Source organism: Coturnix japonica, chromosome Z (assembly GCF_054131305.1).
Source record: "Coturnix japonica strain WE chromosome Z, WE-NBRP24, whole genome shotgun sequence".
In the NCBI taxonomy this organism is placed as follows: Eukaryota; Metazoa; Chordata; class Aves; order Galliformes; family Phasianidae; genus Coturnix; species Coturnix japonica.
In genome coordinates, this window is record NC_140702.1 from 8957584 (window position 1) to 8975560 (window position 17977).

At 50.1% G+C, this 17977-nt stretch overlaps 2 protein-coding genes across 4 annotated transcripts; both read right to left on the bottom strand.

Annotated features, from left to right (window-relative positions):
- Positions 1-313: 313 nt before the first annotated feature.
- On the bottom strand, positions 314-5175 carry HEMGN (hemogen). 2 transcript variants are annotated; one of them, XM_032441476.2, is made up of 4 exons: positions 4807-5175; positions 2568-2661; positions 1903-2150; positions 314-843 (listed from the first exon to the last, which is right to left on the bottom strand). In XM_032441476.2, the coding sequence occupies exons 1-4, from the start codon at positions 4883-4885 to the stop codon at positions 737-739; spliced, it is 528 nt and encodes a 175-aa protein (XP_032297367.1). In that variant the 5' UTR covers positions 4886-5175; the 3' UTR covers positions 314-736. The 2 variants fall into 2 exon arrangements, with proteins under 2 accessions (XP_032297367.1, XP_015705498.1); XM_015850012.3 differs by lacking the exon at positions 4807-5175 and adding an exon at positions 2813-2955.
- SPINK4 (serine peptidase inhibitor Kazal type 4) lies at positions 5159-12415 on the bottom strand. 2 transcript variants are annotated; one of them, XM_085527946.1, is made up of 5 exons: positions 12211-12415; positions 11782-11816; positions 11350-11462; positions 9384-9482; positions 5159-5291 (listed from the first exon to the last, which is right to left on the bottom strand). In XM_085527946.1, the coding sequence occupies exons 1-4, from the start codon at positions 12278-12280 to the stop codon at positions 9428-9430; spliced, it is 273 nt and encodes a 90-aa protein (XP_085384072.1). In that variant the 5' UTR covers positions 12281-12415; the 3' UTR covers positions 5159-5291; positions 9384-9427. The 2 variants fall into 2 exon arrangements, with proteins under 2 accessions (XP_085384072.1, XP_015705433.1); XM_015849947.3 differs by lacking the exon at positions 5159-5291 and having other exon boundaries at positions 9300-9482; positions 12211-12411.
- Between the last annotated feature and the right edge of the window lie 5562 nt (positions 12416-17977).

Sequence of the window (17977 nt, forward strand, 5' to 3'; positions counted from 1 at the left end):
TGATAACTGGGGAGGAAGGCAGACTATGAGAAAGGCCTTCAGGCCCTGCAGATAACAGCATGAGGGATTGTAGGATGTGCTGAAAAAAGCCCAAGCCACTGCACCCCTGCCTGCTGAAAGACAGAGTGGGGTTCAGCTTTGTAAAGGGACTGATGTTTCTGTTGGACACACTGGGGAACATTTTGGAGGTGAGGATGAACATGGGGCTCACCAGCCATGCTTACAGCTCTGCTGGGGCTGAAGGAGCAGCATCCTTCCCCCCCTCCCCCACCCCCACCCCCAAACCCCCCCAGCCAGAAAGCAACACAGGAAGCATTGCAGAGAGATTTTTATTGTTCCTGAGGAAAGAGCAGCTTCAAGTGTCTTAAAAAGACTTTTCAGTATTTCTTAGTCTTAAATCTAGAAGAATATACATATGTGACACAATATACACAAGTGACAGGATGAGGGGAAATGGCCTCAAGTTGCACCAAGGTAAGTTTGGGTTGGATATTAGGAAGAACTTCTTTACAGAAAGGGTTGTTAAGTGCTGGAATAGGCTCCACAGGGAGGTGGTTGAATTGCCATCCCTGGATGTGTTTAAGAGCCATTTGGATGTGGTGCTCAGGGATATGATTTAGTGTAGGGTTGTTAGAGTTAGGGTACTATGGTTAGGCTGTGGTTGGACTTGATGATCTTCAAGGTCTTTTCCAACCTGGGTAATTCTATGATTCTATGTTAGTTGTTACATAAAACTTTAAAACGGGCTTGATGAGTTTGTGTCAATTTCTGATCCATTATTTTCCAGTGAAGAACTCAGTACGTCCTCTAACTCATCCGCCAGTTTCAGCATATCCTCTTCACCTGCAAAGGACACCAGAGAGAGAGGTCAGTGCTGCCAGGGGCTCTGCTGGCTGGGCCATGGGGTGCCTGTGATGACAAGCATCTCCTGCTGGCCCTCATGGCTTCCAGGGGATGTGCTGGTCCCCTGGGTTGTGGGGTTTAATGGACTTAATGGCAGAAGACAAATAAGTGCTGTCTTGATTCTTGCCATTTCAGAGTCTTGAGACTGGAGGCTGGCCCTGGTGCAGGGCAGTGGTGGCACAGAATCACAGAATCACAGAATGACCTGGGTTGGAAGGCACCTCAAGGATCATGTAGTTCCAACCCCCCTGCCTGGCAGGGCCACCAAACATACACATTTACTAGATCAGGTTGCCCAGGACCCCGTCCAACGTGGCCTTGAACACCTCCAAGGACGGGGCATCCACAACCTCCCTGGGCAGCCTGTTCCAGGGCCTCACCACTCTCCTAGTGAAGAACTTCCCCCTAACATCCAACCTAAATCCTGCATGCATTGTGCCTCCAGCTGCCCCTTCCCCTCCCCACCACCCTGGGACTAGTGGGCTGTGGGCAGACAGTGGCTGGCACTCCCTGACCTCTGGGATCTGAGCTCAGGAGGTTGCCTATCCTTTTCAGAGCACCTCTGCCCTGGTCTGGCTCTTGGCAGAGGAGTGGTTAGCATTGGTGACTCACCATCATGGGCAATTAACTGCTGTCCTTCTGGCCATCTGTGGCCCTCTGGTCACTTTCTTTAGTTTCAGGCAGAAGAGGACCTGAGGCAGACACTTATCTGTGAACCAACTTTTGCTGTTGTATATAGTGTTTCCCTTGCTGACCTGTTCTCCTGGGGGAGGTGCATCAGGACACAGCTACATCTTCCCCCTTCAGGAAAGGCTGCAGAAATCCTTAGGACAAGAAGCTCTATATGGGACTAGGGGCCACAGACCAGGGTGCCAGTGATTCTACTCACAGCAGTGAGCTTTCAACCCCTCCCCATGATTCAGAGAGATGGATCTGTTCCCACAGCCCCAACCTGCAGCCCCCAGGATCCCATGGGGATGGCAACTTTCCATGGCTCACCCAGGGGACTCTGGCTCTCAGAGGCCAATATCCCTTCCAGATCTGCCAGCTGCACACCAGAAAACAGGTCCTGCGCATCTATCTGGGAAGACTCAGCTTGCTGCGTAATCACGGAAGACATCGTCTCATCTTCCTCTGTCTTCAGGGACTGAGGCCTTTGCTGTGGTGCAGGCTTCATTACATGCCCACGCTTCCTTCCCCTCCTGGCACCTTGGCTTTTCTTCTGACGCTTGCTTTTCTCATAATCCCTGCAAGGAGATTTCATGTAGCAAAGAGTTAGGTGCCAAGGGCAGCTTGGCCCCTCCTTACCTGGCATCTGCTCTCTTCCCAAGAGACTTTTGCCAGCACTCAGGCTGTGAGTGGCACTCAGTTCACCCCTGCAGAAACCATAATTCTCCGCATGGGAGTTTCCCATGGCCAGACGAGGATGCAGGGGACTGGATGCCAATTTTCCCTTGCCACCCACCCACCACCTATGAGACCCCCACTTGCTCTCTCCTCAGCACCAGTGCAGCCCTTTAGCAGATACAGGCTGAAGGCTGCCTGTGCCAGCCAGGACCACTCCTCACAGAGAGCACAGGGATGACCTGTCATCATGCAGTGTTTGTGCCTGACCTCAGGTCACGTGCACAGAGAAAGGACCACACAGCATTAGAAAGACTTACCCTAGAGCCCACTGAATTGAATCCTTCTCCTTGGCTTCCGCCTTTCTCTTCCGGAGCATCTCCCGGTCTCTCAGGTGGTAAAACATGCTGGAACCTAGAGGACAAACCAAGTGCTAACACGACCTCTTGACCATGGGACAAGGCATTCCCTCCCTGTCTGCTGACAGGGCACCGATGAAAGTAGTCTGAGCCTTTTTATGATGAGGCAGGTCTTTATACAACATTATGTACAGCACTGTACTTACTAAGCAGCATCAGCAAGGGGGATCTGGTGACGTGCCGCACAAATCCATGCTGTTCATCCAGACGGGCCAAAAGATGGATGAAGAATGCTATTCCTGTGCCTACTCAGCTGGTCCCACCTTGAGGAGCTGAGAAAGCTGTGAGCATTTCCTTGCCCTTTGCTGGTACGTGAATAGTGCCCACAGTTCTCAACCCATTTTACTATCATGTCCAGTGGAAAATTACCAGACCTAGATGCCTTCTCCTTGTAAGCCTTCTACAAGGCCTTGTCTAGCAGAACATGGGAACAGGTCTGTGGTGGGGAAGGTGAGCCAAAGGGCCGTATATGGTCCCATATGGCTTCCCGACATCCCAGCCTACACCTGGCCTTCACCAAAGCCAGCACCAATCTTCTGTCCCTCATCTGATCCTAACAGGTAACACTGCTGACCACGTGCAGTCAATTCTATGGTTTCTGATCAAGTCAGCTCCACTTTTTTTTTACCTTGGGCTGCAGCTTGTGGAGTCTTTATTAGGACCTGTCTTAGATCAAATAGCACATGAACATTCCCTTCAGGGAATACAGGGACATATTTCTGGGCCCCTATACTGGCAGAAATAGCAGCGGGAGCACCGCTGCCTGGAGCGCAGAGGGAGCTTCCCACACATGCACTGAGGAATTCGCACAAGCACTTGATTTCACAGTTTCAGCAAATACCACATGAGTAAAAAGCAGCCGTAACAGTGACCTGCTCCCTGTAGATGCAATCAGATCCAGCTTCTACTTTGGACTCAGCTTACAAATGTTAGGTCAAATAAGTGAAGAGTGGTCGTTTTGGCCAGCTGGGAGAGCTGGCAAGGTGAGAAGGACTTCTGAGGCTAACCTGGCACTGCAGCTCCTGTACCTCAGGTGCCTGAGTTAAACATGTGAAAAGCCACAGTACGGGACAGATTTAAAAACAAAACAAGCAGAACAAAAAAACAAACCGAAACAAACCAAGAAAGAACCCTAAGAGCAGCAGCCGACACATACTCAAATTAGATCTGATCTGCTGATAATTAATAAATGAATCTCTGTCTCAACGTCCTCCTCAGATCCCCTCCCTGAAACCTTTCATCCTACCTGGACCACAGAGAAGAGAAAAAGATGGGTACAGCATGGATGCGAAAGACACCACAAGCACAGACAGTGTGAGGATTTCTCAGCAGTGGCAGCGGCATCTTGGCACGGCCAGAGATGGTACTAGTGATGGGCAGCCTCTGAGATGGAACTGCACGCAGACTGCACAGCTTACAGCTGTGCCAGGCAGTGTGTGTGCCTGGGTGTGAAGCAACGTTAGGGCATCTCTGCCAGCTGCAGAGACCAGAGGCAGCCTGCAGAAACGGAGCTGCAAGCAGCAGCTGTGGGATCTGCACAGCGCTCCAGCCTGGCTGCCAAAATGCGCATCCCTCGCATGCTCCTTTGCGGCTGCCAAGCTAACTTTCTTTCACTTTCAAAATACCTTCTGAGCCATAAAAGCGCTTCCAGCTGCTTGCTATCTGTCTCCTCCCCAATCTATCCTAAGCAAATAACTGTGCACAGCCAGAAAACATCCCTCATTCTTTTCTATTTGGACCAACAGAGTGCTCCAGGGCTGCTCCAAAGCCGTGCCACCTGCTGCAGTCAGCGGGAAGAATCTCTCTGAGACGCCTGCATCCCAACAAGAAATTACATAGCAGAGAACACAACCATACAGAAATGAAATGAAAAATCCCTCCAACAAAAAGTACAGTGAGACCCAGTCTGCAAAGGGACAATGTATTGAAACTGCCTGAGAAACTTCAAGTTGAGAAGCCTTTCTGTGTGCTTTATAGGTGCCTTTGTGACCTGAAAAACAGGTTGGAAAAAGCCACATGCATTTACTATGACACATGCACCCCCCATCCCCTAACCCCACACCGGTAATCCCTTCCTAGAAAGTATTAGTGACAAAAGGACCATTCTTCCTTCCCATAAGAGTTAGAAGTGCATCATTACCTGACAGAGGTTCCTCCTTGAAGGTTGTGCAGGAAGGCGAAGTGCTGGCACAATCGCCGTCTTTCTCTAAATTGTCCATTGCTCCTTGCAGTCTCGAGTAAGAAGTGGCTGATTTTGTTGGGAATGGAATCTGGAGTTACTGGTGCAGCAGAAAGAGAGCTTGAAATAAATGCAGACTGTCCTCCGCAAACAACTTATCTGACCAGGCCACCAGTAGGGTAATAATATTCTCCTTATCACAGTTCAAAGATGTGTGAGTATCTGCCCAGGACCTACAATGTGGACTGCAAAACATGCCGATGTTTCTGTACAACAGTTCCGCTTCAGATAGGAAACTCATGCTTGCTGCTGCCAAATTGTGACTCGCCCTCCTTTAGAGCAGAGAGGGACTGCGTGGCCCAGCAGGATGCTGCATGGTCTTGCTGCTCATTTCCAGAATGAGATGCATGGAGGAGTTATTAGGCTCCCAGGATCTGTTTTGAGATCTGTAATGGGATGTAAGCTGTCAGAAAAGCATTTGCAGAGGGCTGTTGAAGTGCTTGTGGGAAGGTACCTGCACCCCTCACAGCAGACTGCTTACAGCTTGAGGGCATGGCACATTTAGGAGACCCCCAGGGACAGAAGTAGCCAAATCCAGTGAATTCCAAATGGTTCAAGCAGTGGGAGAAGAACTCTACAATGTGGCTTCTCCCAAGGAGTTTCTCACCTGTTTTGGCATGGGTGAACCCAGCTGACTTGCCCTATATCAGAACAGCTCCTGGGGGTGCCCATAGACTTTGCTCTCAGCAGTCTCTTGGGAGATCCATGACAGTCCCAGGCCAAGCTACAAATTTCATGCCTGGGGGTTTCCTAAGATGGAACCTGGGGGAATGTGGTGATCTCTGCTGCTTTCCTGCTTATCCCCCCAGTTACCACTTCCCCTTGGGGCTCCTCCTCTGTGTCCTTTGCAGATTACGTGGTACCTCCAGAGAGGTGGGGCAAGTTTAAAAGGCCCGAACGAACCAGCAGGGTGGTGGCAGCCCAGCAGATATGGGAAGGGTCTGATATGCGAGGGCTGGTGAGGAGTGCAAGTGACATCCTGAGATGGGGTGCTTCTGAGTCACTTGTGTGAGTTTCTTGTATCTCAGTCAAAAGTGAAGGCCAGGTGTGCTGTGCTGGTGAGGCTGTGTGATGCTGCATGACCCCAAGTCACCCTGCCTCATGCAGCCTGGAATTACCATGTGTGGGGAAGAGGAAAGCACATACCTGGTCACAGGGGACATCACATTTGGAAGTGCTCAGAAAGAACTGTTCTGGGATCCCTGGGCTGCTGGCAGCTGATATGAAATGCAGGAGAAGGGATGAGTACCTTTAGGTTTTGCAGGGAGTTGAGGGCTCTAGGCTGCCAGAGTGGGCTGCCCAGGGCAAGCTATGGGTTGAGACCCACACAGGGATGCTCTTGGCTGCAGAGGCACGGGGGTCTGCCAGCCTTGATGCCACAGCTCTGTCTACCTGGGCTGTGCAAAACTCAGCTTCTGACCCACACGTCTTCTGGCAGAGAGAAGCACTCAGTCACTCCAGAGCCTGCTGAGGTCTGATAAATCTCTCTTGACTCAGCAAAACATTGCCACTGGACACAGTGGAGATGGTGCTGTGAAGGTTGACACTGTTCCACCCATTTTCCAGTTGGGTATGTAGTAAATTTATTAAAATTGTTCATAAATGAAAGAGCTGATGTGCTCTCAGGGTCTGTAAGAGGTATTTAATGGGATAGATGGGCTTTAGCATCTTACTGAGCCTGCACTTGCGTCTCTCAAGACCTAGATCCCTGTGAAGGTTTGGTTCTTGTGCACCAACTGCTCCAAATCCCAAGCAAGTGAACTGGTGATCCTATGGGAATGTTTGGTGTTGGATATCAGTGTGGAAATTACAGACCCCCACCACCCAGCCATGAGCTATCTCTGCTCTGAGGTGAGGGTGGCACAGCTGGGACCATTTCAGAGCCTTCAGTGCCCTCCTGTCCCCAGCCAGCGCTGCAGCACAAAAGAACTCTGCAGCAGATATAGCCCAAGCTTTGTCCTTTCTGCTGTACTTTGAACTTTCTGGCTAATTTCAGATGAGTGAACCAATACAGCTGGACGCTTCAAGTGTGCCAGGCACTGCTTCCCCATGTTCACATCTTGTTTCCTTTGGCCCTGGGCCACCTTCACCCACATGCAGCTCCCTTGACGGGACGTGGAGGAGCCTCATTAGAGTGCATTGTGAACCTCACTATTGTTTTCCACCCTTCTGGCATTGCTACTGCGAGGCAGCAGCCAGAGAATACCTCTCCTTCCTCCATCAACAGACACAGCCTGGACCCAAAGGTATCCAGGAGGTCAGCATGGGCAGCCATGCAGCTGTCACTCTAGCAGAAGTTGGGGCACAGCTTCCAGTTTTGTCCTGCAGAATGGTGACCTGACATGGGGCAGGATGGGGCAAAAACCTCAATCAAGCCTGTTCCCAAGGTGCAGTGCACGCTACCTGCCAGCTTCCCATGCTCTCTGGCTCTCTCAGCCTCTAACTTCTCCTTCTTCATCTGAGGGCTGAAAGGGGGAAAGATGCTGCTGGTTTTTTCAGGAGAGCCCTATGGGATAGATGGGGACCTGCAGAGCTGCAGAAGCAGGGAGTGGATGAGTGGTGCAGCAACAGAATTGCAGACCAGGCTGCATGCAGTTGTGGCCCCCACCCCTGCAGAAGTGGAGAGGGCCCAGAGCTGGACAGCAGGGTTGTTAAGCCCTCTGGACTGCTGTGAGTAACTAGCCAGGCTGGATGCAAAGCTTGTGAAAAGGCAATGTCAGGGAATCAATGGCAGTTTGCCTCTCCAGAACTCACAGCCAGGCACTGAAGGTAAGCAGTAAGGAGATGAATCCGGGTAATCTTGCTTTCACAGCCACTGTTCTGTCCTTGTAATAGTCACTGATAGCTGATAGTTTTCAGATGGCAGCAAGGCTAGGGCCAGGAAGAACTTCTAATGACAACAGCTGCCTCTAGACAAAACAATGATTGCAGTCCCATAGCTCTGTCCCTGCACAGTTATCCCCTGTTGCACCCTCCTACAGGTGTTTGTTCCTGCTCATTGCTCTCTGTCTTGGTTCTGGGGACCCCAAGTCAAAAGAAACTCAATGATTGACCAACTATGGTTATTTTATACTTCTCAATATTATTTTCAGTGGCAGCATTAAATCTCTAACAGCTGTGGTCTGGATGTGAGGGATGAACCATGTAACTGACCAGCCAGGTACACCAGCCATGATACTGGCACAGACTCACAGTGCGATCACTGATTTCAGGCAGCTCACTTGACTTTATGATGCAATTGGACCCTTTCCCTGGTAACTTTAAATGAGTCATGAGTACAGAGGTAAGACAAAGCAGTTTGATGTCTTGTGGGTGAGCACAGGATTCACTTTACAGCGGAGCATTTCTCCAAGCAACATGAAGCTTTGTTGAAGCTGATCAGAAATCATAATCAGTCATTCTCTAGGGACTTGTCATCTGGAGCAGAACTGAATGGACTTAAGGTGGGAAACCTCGTATTAGCCAGATCTCTGCCAATGTGAGCAAAGGGACCCCTTGCATACTCAAGCTGCACAACTTGGTTATACATATTCCATTAGGAGAGGGGTGGCCAGCAGGAACAGGGAGGTGATTGTGTCTATTCTGTGCTCGTGAGGCCCTATCTGGAGTAGTGCATCCAGGTCTGGGGCCTCCATTAAAAGAAAGACAGGGAGCTGTTGAAGAGGGTCCAGAGGAGGGCTACTAAGATGGTCAGAGGGCTGGAGCACCTCCCTTACAAAGAAAGGCTGAGGAATCTGAGCTTGTTCAGCCTGGAGAAGAGAAGGCTGTGGGGTGTTCTCACTGCAGACTTTCAGTACCTAAAGGGTGCCTACAAACAGGAAGGGAGCCTACTCTTTGAAAGGGCAGATATTGGCAGGAAATGGTTTTAAGTAGAAGATTTAGTTTGGATGGGGATCAGGTCTGTTTTGAGAAGACCCACCAGAGATTCAGGCTTTCTGAAATTCAGAATCTCCACTCTGCTCTTCTGGTGCACCTGGGCTGATTTCTTTATGGAGCAGTCTCATGTGAAAAACTAAATGATACGAGAAGTGTGAATGTTGCTATTTTCCACTAGCGCCAGCTCTGGATGTGAAGGTGGTTTCTAGGGAGCTGGAGAGAAGGCCATCACCTCCCACCTCCCACACCAGAGAAACTGTACCTTTGCTAAATTGCCTCCTTCGGAAAATCTGTGTTTGTACAGCATCTCCTTCACCAGGGTCTCAAAGCTGTGTCTGTTTCTTCTGCTCCCACATTTTTCCCAGGAACAAGGGAGAAATGTACTGTCCACAATGTGCAGAGCCTACTTTGTGATACAGATTGGAAACGAATGTTTTGACTACACTCTTTTAGTAGCTCTTTGTGGAAACTGGCTTGTGCTTTTTCCCCCAGCCTGGCATAAAATAATGTAGCTGAAATAAGATTGTGTATGCAGTTTTATTATTTACCATCACTGACTGAAATGTGTGAGGCACACGGATCATACAGCATCAATCAATCACCTGTTTGCAGGCTCAGGAAAGCCACTGGAAAGGCACCAGAAGGCTCAGATATCTTGACACTCCCCATCATTCAAAATCTGGATATCTTGCCTGGTTTTCCTAGGATAATGTAGAAAAACAGAGTAAAGAATAAATAAATAAATAAATAAAAACAAAAGTGTTCCCAGACTCACTCTTGGCCTCATTTGGCCCATGGAATGAAGCTGACCTTTCTAAAACCACTTGCTCATTGTCCCTTTGAAAAGAGGTGAGATGACTGCAAGGCACGCTGGCCTGCAGAGGTCTCTTCCCTGTGTGTGGTACATGTCCCACCATGACTAGAGATTATTTCATCTCACCTGGTTTGCAATGTGAGCGCTGAAGCTTTGCCCAAGCCCTCTCAACCTCTCCGAAGATGAAGACCCCTCCCTCCCTGGTTCATCACCCTCCTGACAAAGGAAGGGCTGTCCCCTGTGTCCCATCTGAACCCTTCTGGGACTGTGTTTGTGGCCGTTGCCCTGTGTTGTAGCAGCAGCTTCCAACAAGAGGGGCATGGCTCCATCCTTTCCCTTTGTGGCCATAGGCTGCTGCTGGAACTCCTCAGCCTCCCACTCCAAGAGCTGCCAGAATCTGGACATAGTTCCTACACAGCTCCTCATAGATCCAGGCCTGCAGCTGTTTGTGGACCCTCTGCAGTTTCCCCACACCCCAGGAGACAGATATCCCAGTGGCACGCAGCAGCCCCAGTGCCCAGCACCCTGCAGAGGTGGCAGCAGCTTCCCATGCAAGCTGGTTGTCCTTTCCTACAGCTCACGTTCTTTGCAATGCAAGCACCTGCTGACCTGCATTCAGCCTGATCTTCACTCAGCCCATCACTTCCCAGCCTGCACAAGATCAGTCTGGTCCTGCCCCAAAGCAACCCTCATGCTTTTCCCTTCTGAACACTGTGATGTCCCTGTTGCCCTACTCCTCCAACTGGTCCCTTTGTGGTGGAGCTCTGCCAAAGGAACCGTGATGTGGATAACTGGGCATCTGCACTCACAGAGCTCCACTGAGAGGATTTACTGGTGCTATTTGCCTGTCCATACTAGCCACCCAGTGCACCTTTCTAAACATCTGCATCCAAATCTCCCTTCTCCAGTTTGAGAAAAAACATGGACATGTTAGAGGAGGTCCAGAGGAGGGCTGCAGTTATGATCAGAGGGCTGGAAAACCCATCTTATGAAGATACACTGGAGAACTGGGCTTGTTCAGCCTGTAGAAGGCTCTGGGAGACTTTAAAGTGGTCTTCCAGTACAGTACCAGTTGGTGGTGAGGCAATGGAACAACTATGCAGAGTAGCTGTGGATGCCACATCCCTGAAGGCATTTAAGGCCAGGGGCTTTGAGCAACCTTGTCTAGGTGCAGGCATCCCTGACCAAGGCAGGTGATTGGAACTGGATGATCTTTAAGGTCCCTACCAACCCGAACCACTGTATAGTTCTGTGACTATTCATTCATAGACAGTACAGACTGGGGACCTTCTCTCATCCTCTGCAGAGCACCTTGTTTGTTGCTTGTTCTTTTGTTGGAAGATCATCTGTCTGTGACTCTTGACCCCACATTTTGTACCTGACACCCTATGATGCATGATCTAGCAAGCTGCTCCAATGGATAAATATTGCTCCCTTCTGTGGGGTCAGTACTCTGTCAACACAGTGAATGAATACTGAAGTTTGCAGCTGTGCTGTCCCTAAACATGATGCCAAGGAAGGGGCTGGCACCTGCAAGGGCTAGGGGCATTCCCATGCCTATTCTTGGGCACTGCTATCACAGGGTGTTAAAGCTGAGGGTTGCAGAGCCAGGCTCAAGAGGATGCCAAAAGCCCTCTTCTACCTCACAGTCAAGATCTTGTGTCCTTCCTGTGGGCTGTGGTTTTCCCACGGTGTTTGACAAGCACATGCATTTATATAGCTAAAATTAGACCTGTGCCCAGATGTGAGCTTACATTTTCTGCACACAGAGCAAGCACTCATTGGCATAGGTGTTCCCATCGCTCCCACAGACCGGCAAGTGCAGCAGGGGGCAGGCCTGCAGTTCAGCCATCTCTCCACATGTTGGCTAGAAAGGAGAAACCACAGTGAATGCTTCAGTGCCAGTAGCTCCCACCTTCCACCCACGGTGCCTGGGTAGCAGCAAGCGTGGCTAGAGCTGACTGCACAGTGGCTATGAGGATCCCACTGCCCCTTAGGGCAGAGCAGGAAGAGGCAATGTGCCTCACTGTGGAACTCACTGCACAGGGCTAGTACTGGGCTGAGAGCACTGAGACCCACAGAGGTGGTGCATTTTCTATGGACAGCTTTTCTCCCAGTCATGCCAAGCATTGAGGCAGCCTAATAGGATCTGAAGCCACTAACAACAGCAAATGGAAATATCTTACCCTTCTCAGGCTCTTCCCCTCTTCCAGTTCTGCCCCTGAAACAGAGCAGAGATCCAAAGAGTTCAGCAGGGGGAAGAATAAGTGGCAATTGTGACCAACCTTTCCAGAGAGAACTGTTGGCAGGAGTGTGGGGTAGTGACAGAGGGACAAGGGTGGGAATGCCTGTACCTATCACTGAGTCCCTTCCCACAGCCCTCTCTCCTGGACTCTGGGCTGGGAGCTCCACTGAGCATCAAATGCATCACAGGCACATCCCAAATAGTGTAGAATGTGTGTGCTCCTGTCCTTCTCTGCACCCCACCATGCTGCTGCTGTGCTGCCTTAGCCCCCTAACCTCTTCTCCATAACAGAGACCCTACTTCTTTCTGCCCTCCTCCCCACTCTCAGTCCCTCCACACCTCCCAGCCCAACACCACAGAGCAGACTTACCATTGGCAGCACCTAGAGCTACCAGCATCAGCACCAGCACCATCAGCTTCTTTGTGGGCATGGCTGGCATAGGAGCATACACTCGTGCACCTCACTCTGCTCACAGCAGCCTTTATAGCAGAGGGCAGCAGCTAATCTCGGTGCTGGGAAAAGCAGCATTTTGAGCAGTTTGACCTGCTCTGGGAACAGACAGGCTGTGCACGCAGTGATGAATGACAGCCTGCCAGCTCCAGGTGCTGCCACTGGAGGCTGCTATAAAATCTCTTTGACCCATGGTGCAGGCTGAGCAATACTGCTCTCCTCTCCAAACCAGACAGCCTCCCTCTGTGCACATTACCCCCAAGCCGACCCTCCAGCTTTGTAGCTGCCATTCCTCATTTTCTGGTGACAGTGACAGAACCAGAGGGAACAGCACAGAGCTGCATCAGAGGAGGGTCAGGTGGGGGTAAGGGAAAGGCTGTGCCCTAGAGGGCAGCACTGCTGGGGCTCGAGGAGAGCTTGAGCAACGCTCTCAGACATAGGGTTTGGATTTTGGGTGGTCCCATGTGGAGCCTGGAGTTGGACCTCATGATCCTTGCAGATCCCTTACAAACTTGAGATATTCTATGGTTCTGTGATTCCTACACCACACGGGTCTCCATTTAGATTGGGATACTTCATGTGCAAAGTGCAAAAGTTGGGGCTGATCTAGGAGGCTGTGCCACTGAGGGACTTTTGAGTAAGGACCTCCATTCCAAAAGACCTGGCTGCTTCACCTTTGAGGATGATGCCCAACATCAGTCTTTCCATGTGAGCATCCTCACTGCCTCTGAGAAGACAATTTACTACATCCACCAATGCTTTCCACAATGGAATCAATATTCCATAAAGGTTGAAGGATGGAAAAGAGAATTGCTGGACAGAAAGTCAGAATCACAGCTGAAAAGCAGTTTTGATTAGAACTCCTTTGGGACAGACCTGGCCAGATTAAGTCTGGGCCAGCAGTGACGGGGTCTTCTTCACTCTTGCAGGGGGTAGGAGGTGCTCTTTGTGCAAGGGCCAGTGTCCTACAGAAACCACAAGCAGGCTGGAAGAGCTGCAGACTCATACAGCATACTCACAGGCACTTGCTGTAGAGACAGACACACCACATTCAGGACCTTTATTCCCCATAGTCTTACCTGAGTCTTAGCATGGTTCTTGCTGGCCCTGGACAGTAGAAATCAGCAGGAGTGGCTCAGCAAACATCCCTCATGGTCAGACAGGCATGGCTCAGCATGGACTGGCCAGAGCTTTAACATTTCCCTTTCAGAACATACCTCTGCTCTACTTAGATAGCTGTGCACATGGATTACATTCCCTGTTTACACAGTTCAATAACACTTGACGCTTATTACTATTCTGCTTGGAAAATCCTACAAGTAAAGTAAATATTTAACTGCGTTAGCAGTCATTCCCAAGGTGCTAGAGGGGTTTTTCAGTCTGGTAAAGGGGAGATCTGCCAGCAGCCTACAACTAAGGGAAGGAGTCTTATCTAAGTTGGTGGAACCAGTGTCTTCTTGGCTGCTGCAAATCATACAGTGAAAGCCACATGAACAAACTCCTGACCACAGAAGTTCACACTGGGCATCAGGAACCAGCCTTCCCCAGAAGGGTGAGAAACCTGAATAGCAGGAAGGTGTGAGATCTACATCCTTGATGTAGATTGCACAAAGCAACAGGCATTGTGACAAGCAGTGGGGACAGCCCTGATATGTTGAAGGCTGCCCAGCAAGGTCCCAGGGCATCCTTTCACCAGTACAGATGGGTCTGATGAAGCCAGAAGCTCTCACATTCTGGCACACAATGATTAATCTCATCACACCCCAGCTGGGCAACCTGCTGCCAGCCAACACTAAACAGGAGGATGACTCAGTGCTGTGTCCTATGAGCTGCTCCCACTCAGCAATGCCCTGCACGAAGGCTGTCTGGGGCCTTCATAGTTTTCTCTGAGGTATTTACTGACAAAAAAACTGCTAGACTTTGACCCCAAGGCCCCTGTCAGCCCCCTTGCCTGTACACTGCATTGCCTGTCCCAAGCATGGCCTGGTTCCTGGGGTTGCACCATGAGCAGTGCAGGAATGATGGGCTGGGCTGTGCAGCTTGGGTATGCTGCCTTCTCTGCCTCACCCTTCTCATGGAATAGGCACCCACATCCCTCCTGTGCCAACAAGCAACAGGTTCTGCAGCGCTGCTGGCCAACGTGACGCTTGATCTTTCTCCACTTGGTTTCTCAGCAGTGTTCAGATGCTGTGATCTTCACATGGTGAGCTGAAATGACACCTAGAGGTGTGACAAATGGGAAACCACCCTCACAGGCTCTCAGAGGAAACCAACTCTCAGAGGCCTCTCACACCTCTTTCAATTTTGCTTTCAAGTGCGTGCTTGAAGCCTCTGACAAAAGTCCCACCAACTGTCCCCTCAAGCTAAAGAAGGAAGTCTTTCCTTTAGGTGGCCAGGATGTTCCCATTGGTTGCATGCCCCAGCATTGTCCACACAGCTCCATCTACACAGACAGTCATGCACTTAATCCTCCTCCTCCGTGCTGCATTTATTTTGGTGGGATCCCCTTCTGCTGTCCCCAGCTTTGTTGCAGAGCATCAGTCATGGTGCTGTGATTTGTATCACACTTGTATTTTCTGGGGGACCACAGTGCAGCTTACAGGTCTTCCATCTAGCAGGGAATGGGAGACTGAGCCAGACTGCATCATGTCACTCTTGCTCCAGATCTGTGCAGTGGCCTTATCAGCAGTGTGGCCTTGGTGCTGTTACCAGCACTGTCACTGCTGTGCCCAGCACCTGCCAGCTCCTTTCTGTTATCTGTTGCCTTCACATCTGCTCTCACATACTGCTCTGCCTCACTCATGGTGTTTTAAATCCTGTCCTGCTACTCCCCCTGGTGCTTTTGCATACTTACCTCCAGCAAATGCTGGGGACCCACCAGCGCTAAAGTGTCAGCCTGGGGGCTGAGGGCTGCCCTGTTCTTGCAGCCCATGCTGGGGTACACATCACATACCCCCATCACTCCAGGCAGAAAGTTAAAAAGAAGAAAGAAAGCACTGCAGTCACCTTCATCTTTAGAATTCCCACCAAGCCTCAGAGGTATAGGCATGGGGAAGAGGCAGGCTGGGGACAGCATCCATTAGTGAACATTTTCATCTGCTTTGGCTGAGCACCGGAATAGCCACAGCTGGTCAGAAGGGGCTGTGGCTCACACCTGATCTGCTCTTGGTCCTGCTTCGTTGGGATACCCCTGTGTCATGGAACGACTACCCAAGGAGGCTAGATTTGCTCAGGGGATTTGCAGTTTTCCTGCAGTTCCTCAGCAGCTTAGAGGTGGTGCTGACCTTCCTTTTGCCCATCATCCCACATGAGGGATGTGTGTCCAAATCCTTGGGTATGTACCCACAAACACTCAGAGGCAGCCACCTCACATAGCATCAGACAGGAGGGCATTGTCACCCACAGTGAAAACCGTTCTGTTTCTCCCAGTCATTCCTGCAGCTTTTGGTTTCTGTTCCTCTTCAGAGGTGCAGAGAGAACTTTGCCATTTGCAGTCACTTATGCTGAGGCAGCAACATTCTCAGTTGATTCAGATCTATTTCTTATCACTGTCTTCACACTACAGACATCTACATCCATACTGATGGATTAGAGAAGAGCTGTAAGCACTGCAAACAGCTTATTTTTGAGGATCCAGGCACTAATGCAACATTTCTCCTCTGTGAAACTGCTTGGCAAACTGAAGTCAACAGTGGTACCAAACTACATCCCATATAATGCTCCAGAAAATAAGGCACTCAGTGGTGTGGTCAGGTCCTGGCACCTCTGGACAACGCTCCACTTGCTGCTCTCTGTCACAAGAACTACTGTATTGGATAAACAACAAATGCACTGGTGAAAATGACAAGTACCCTTGTAATGAATTTACATTTGGACTGCTGTAACATGCAATTGGGGCTGTATGCTCTGGGAAGTACTACAGCACCAGCCAACTGAAACAGAAGACAAGCCTGATGAGGAGCTGTGCAAGTGCAGCAGTGACCCAATCTGGGCTGGATTTGCAGCCAGGTTTTCACGAGCCCTGTTAAATGTATTTTGGTTGCACCAGACCCAGCCATGGTGCCTGACTCTACAAACAGCCCAGCTAAAGGAGCCATCCAGGTTAATAGTGCAGGAGACTGCAATTAATGGATGACAAGAAAGGCCCTGATTTGACTCTTCTGGGCTTCCAGCGAAGGGCAGCTGGATGTTGCTTTCCACACCTGTGCACCTTGCCCCTTCGCTGTCTGTCTGCCTTGCCTGTCCCTCAGCCAAGCTCAGCTCTTCCCAGCCCCCTCCCTGCCCTGCAGCAGAGCAGCTCTGCAGCCCACACAGCCGCAGCCATGAGGAGTTGGGTCACAGCAGCAGGGCTCCACACTGCTGTTCCTGAGGGGCACCCAGACATGCTCTGCCCTGCCCTGCCCTGGGAGCATGCAGGAAGGAAGGTGCCAGTCCTATAAATCCAACCATCAATCTGACCTAGTGAATCTCATCACTAAATTGCCTGTAATCTCCCTCTGTACTCTCCGTCCTCCTCATAATTTCCTGCCTGCCTGCAAACACCCTTCAGTGAACTTTCATTCAGTGGCATCCTAGTGGCCTGCTTCAGCACTCATTTTGGATGTTTACAATGCCTTCTTCAAACTGCCGACTCTGATAAGAATCAAACTTAGAAGTCATTAGGCACGGTGGATTTTGTACAGGGAAGTAACGCTGAAAATCAACCTTCACCAGAAAAGAGCATCACCGCTCCAGTGAAGCCAGGGAGCTGGAAGCTGATTTGGTGATGTGGCAAAGTGAGAGCTCAGAGGACTTTTATTATGCTGTGCTGAGGTAGAAAAAGCCACTGTGAGCCGGAGAGGGCAGAAGCGTTGGTGCGTAGGAGCACCTAGGGGTGTGTATGCATGCACACATTTTTCTTGTAAAGAATGCAATTCCATTTCCTTATTCTCCGGTTCGTTAGAACATCTTATCTCTGTGCTAAAAAAGAAGGTGTGCCATTACGTACTTGCCTATATATACTCATATTTACTCATACGCTCATGAGGGCACGCCTGCATCTCTGCATAATAGAAATGATCTCTGGCTGTTACAGAGTAATTTTTTCATCTTTAATCCTTGCCCTGCTTCCAAAGCCACATTCAGCAAGAGCAATACAGTCGTATTGAGGAAATACAGTGGTATAGGCTACTGCAGCACAATTATGTGGAATTACATGGTTAAGCATTTCCTGACTTGGTGACATTAGCACCCAGCAGCACGCTGTGACTTCTTTCCTTGTGCTTGCTAAACTTAAGGCACGACATATTTAAAGCATTACGGGAAATCAAACTAACTCTGCCCTGAATCACAGTTGAGGTCTGTCATTGCACTGCAGGAACATTCCCTACAAGTACCCATGTCAAACAGGAAAGAAATGAAAGACAAATTTCACAAGCAGGCATCCGGTATTTGCTGATAGCAGCGGAGCGTGGAAACTCCGGACTGACCTGTAAGTGTTGAAAAATGGTTTCTCTGCTCAGTTAGGTTGCCAGGGCTGCCTTCTGATGATCAGTCCATAAGAGATGCCCAGAGGGCCTGCAGGCTTTGAAAGCCTGGCTTGCTCATTTGAGAAGGTGCTTAGCTGAATGACGGCTGAGAACACCAGCAGACAGCACTAGTGTCTTAGGCAGCTGCCTCATCATCTTGGTGCTGACAACACCGGGTT